A 3,388-nucleotide genomic window follows, 5' to 3' on the forward strand; every position below is an offset into this window, starting at 1 on the left:
CACACACACACACATACACATACACATATACACACACACACAGAGAATGTCAAAGGTGTGTTGTTTTTTTATTCATGTGGCTGTTGCCAGAAGACAAATATTTAGTTTCAAAAGAAACTGGAAGCAGGAGAAAAAAAAATCCACCGCTGGATAAACTGCTTAAACACGGCGGGACACCCCCGTCTGTCACTAGCAATGATGACGAATGGGGAATAGTGACAATTCTCTCCGACCAATCAGTAGTCTTTAGGTTTTAACGTCACCTTTTGGTATCGCCTCAGCTCGCTTGGAACCTCCACTGAGGTAGTACTAAAAAAAATCCTGTTAGTAGGCACCAGGGACTTTTTTGTTATCAAAAACCAAAAAACACCATCAGCTGCTGTTGCTGCCGTATTTTGCAGAGACTGACCTTCAATAAGCATCTGTAGCGGCAGTGCAATGGGACAGTCATAATCGCCCGTGCGAAAAACAGTGTGCTGTATGTAGTTACATGGATTAAATAAAGATGATTTTAACTGATAGTTTCTCGAGGAATTGTATCAGCCCACGCATAATCAAAATATCTATAATTGGCATTAGCATCTGATGTGTTTTTTTCATTTTTTCAGTTGGCAAAGTAGGACGTGCAAATCCTTTCAAGGTAAGAACACAAAATACTTGATGATGGCAGCATATTTGATTTCTCTAATGGTTGTGTGTGAATATGAGTGAAAATATAAATACATTGTGTGTGTGTGTGTGTGTATATATAAATGTGAATATGCGGAAAGAGTGTGAGGTGAAGAAAGTCTGAGGAATGTTTTGATGGGCTATGTGCAGGTCCTCGGCTCGGGGAAGCCCTTGTCTTCGTCGGGTCAGCCTCGAGTGACAAACATCCTGGACAACATGACGTCCAGCAGGAAGTTGTCTCCGCTCAGCAGATCTGCAGGGAAACCAAGCAAAGGGCCCGTCCTCAAACCGCTGGCCCCCAGGCCCAAAACAAAGGTACCATCATCACACTTCCAACATGTTTTATCTTGTCAATGTCATTGCTTTCTATTTTTTTTCATTACTTAACTACCCTAAACTTAAAAAAAGAAAAATACTTACAACATAGCAACAGATGTATTCATTTTTTTCAGAGGAAAGTTATGGGATGTAGTGACCTCAAGATGATAACGGTTGTCATACGTCTGTATTTAAATTCTAAAAGGATTGAACACTGTAGATGGCACCATGCATATTATGCCTCTGTGATGTCAGACTTGAGTATTTCCCTCTTTCTTCTCCAGACTCAGTCCACTCTGCTGCACATGAATGGCACGAAGGCGGCCTGTAAGAAGACTCAGGAGAACCCACAGCTGGCTCCAGATCAGCAGAAACAACCAGAGGTCCCGCCTCCAGCTTCTCCTGCAGATAACACCGAAAATAACAGGTATAAGATGGATTATCAAACCGTTTTGAAGTTATTTTATTGGAAGCCACTAGGTGGATTGACTTGGTTTTGTTGTTTGACTGTTCAGGCCAAAGACGGGCTTCCAGTTCTGGCTGGAGGAGAACAGGAAGAGCATCACAGCTGACCAGCCAGACCTGGAGGAGACGGACATCATCAAAGAGGCAATGGGACGCTTCAGGACGCTGTCGGCAGAGGAGCGACTGGTAAGAAACACTGAGGGGTTCAGAGAGGAGGGTTTGGGTCATATGGCATTCTGGGAAACTTGTAATTAAGCTAAAAAAATCCTGAAAAATTACAAAATTTAAGCAAAATTATCTGGAATCTTCTAGGGATGGGAATCACGAGAGGCCCCACGATACTTAAGTCAAGATACAATATTATCGCGATTTCTGCGATATATTGCAGTTTCTTACCTTATATCTAACTCTCTGTCCGTCCTGCTGACCTTTAGCGGACTGTAAAACCAGAGCGGTGATTGTTGGAACAGTGAAAAGATGAACCAAGACAGCTTTTGATTTATTTATATATTTATTTATCTTGATTTTTTTTTTTTTTTTGTTGTTGACTTTGAATGAAATGTGTTTTACTGTGACAAATTGATTGATTATTTAAATGGAGTCTGGTGGGTTGGACGATGGCAACACCGGGGATGTTTCATGTTAAATACAATTTTTAAGATTATTTTTGGGACATTTTTTCCCTTTTTATGAGATAGTGACAGTGGATAAACAGGAAAGGTGGAAGAGAGATGGGGGACACGCAGCAAAGGGCCGCAGGTCGGACTCGAAACCCGGGCCGCTGCAATGGACTCGCTCTTACTGGGTGAGCCAGTTGTCGCCCAAAACAAAACGGATCTTAAAAAAGGTCTACATCTATAGATATAGACGCTTAGAACAATCTAAGCATCAATAGATATTGATGCTTAGAGCAATAATCTGAGCATAAAACGAGCCCTTTTGTGGACCTAAATTCAAGTTGCGTGTCTCACCTCTGCAGACTGCAGTGGTCTTGCTTTAATGCTGGACCAATTTCCAAATGTGTTGTTCCCATAAGTCACTTAGACACACAAACACAGGAAAAGTCCAGGTGGAAAAATACAGAAGGTGGCCTTTAAAGACCCCTGTAAAGAGAAAGAATCACTATTAAAGCGCATACGTTTGTATGATAAACTATATTTATTCTGTCTGATAGTAGGAGGGGCTACAGAGCCCGGTCGTGTCACATACCGTAGCTTTGAAAGATATTCAGATTTTAAAAACCGTTGTTCACTATCAGCTGTGGTCATTCCATGTGTGAATAAATTAAAGCGATCGTGTCGGTAGGTAATGACACACCTCACCCTTTGATTCACACGAGTGCTAATAGACGTCAATGTGTGCGTTTGTATATTAGCCCGGTTCTGACCCTGCATACATCCAGACTCTCAGCAGAGAGCCGGATGACACTCGACAGAGGAGACCGAATAGAAGTGGATGAGACCCGGGGGAGGGGAGGGCTGCCTGTTGCCTGGGAACCCTGTCGAGTGTTTTGGCAGCAAGGGCACAATGCATTGATCTTATGATAATACTGTGTGAGACACAGTCAATCTCAGGAGAAATAAGTGTGATGACACGTTTTTCATCTATTTTAAAGGACAATTCCACCCTGATTTACATTTTTACACTTTAATTTGAATTCAGATTCAAATTCAGTTTTTGCATCAGAACATTGGAAACATTCAAGTCCTCTGAGAAATGAACACAACAAAAGTGTAGTTTGGGGAAATATGAACCTCATGTTTTATTTTTAACCTAGAAGACAGTTCTTGGGGCTAGTTTTTTGCAGAGCGTTTTGGTCCTTAGAGTATATTTCATTACATTTGCAACGTATATTTGCAAATACGCAGTTACTACCTGCGGAAGAGGGTCTGGAGAGTCCACACGGCATTCTGGGATGGGAGAAAAATGTGCTCTG

General features: G+C 41.8%; 1 protein-coding gene across 1 annotated transcript in view; it reads left to right on the forward strand.

Moving 5' to 3' along the window:
- Positions 1-3,388, forward strand: part of wdhd1 (WD repeat and HMG-box DNA binding protein 1) — a 21,180-nt gene that overhangs the window by 14,538 nt on the left and 3,254 nt on the right. The window contains 4 exon segments of the mRNA XM_032512548.1: positions 609-640; positions 820-984; positions 1,272-1,414; positions 1,503-1,638. Of these exon segments, the coding sequence (XP_032368439.1) occupies positions 609-640; positions 820-984; positions 1,272-1,414; positions 1,503-1,638 (476 nt within the window).

The sequence above is a fragment of the Etheostoma spectabile genome, chromosome 1 (assembly GCF_008692095.1).
Source record: "Etheostoma spectabile isolate EspeVRDwgs_2016 chromosome 1, UIUC_Espe_1.0, whole genome shotgun sequence".
Taxonomy (NCBI): Eukaryota; Metazoa; Chordata; class Actinopteri; order Perciformes; family Percidae; genus Etheostoma; species Etheostoma spectabile.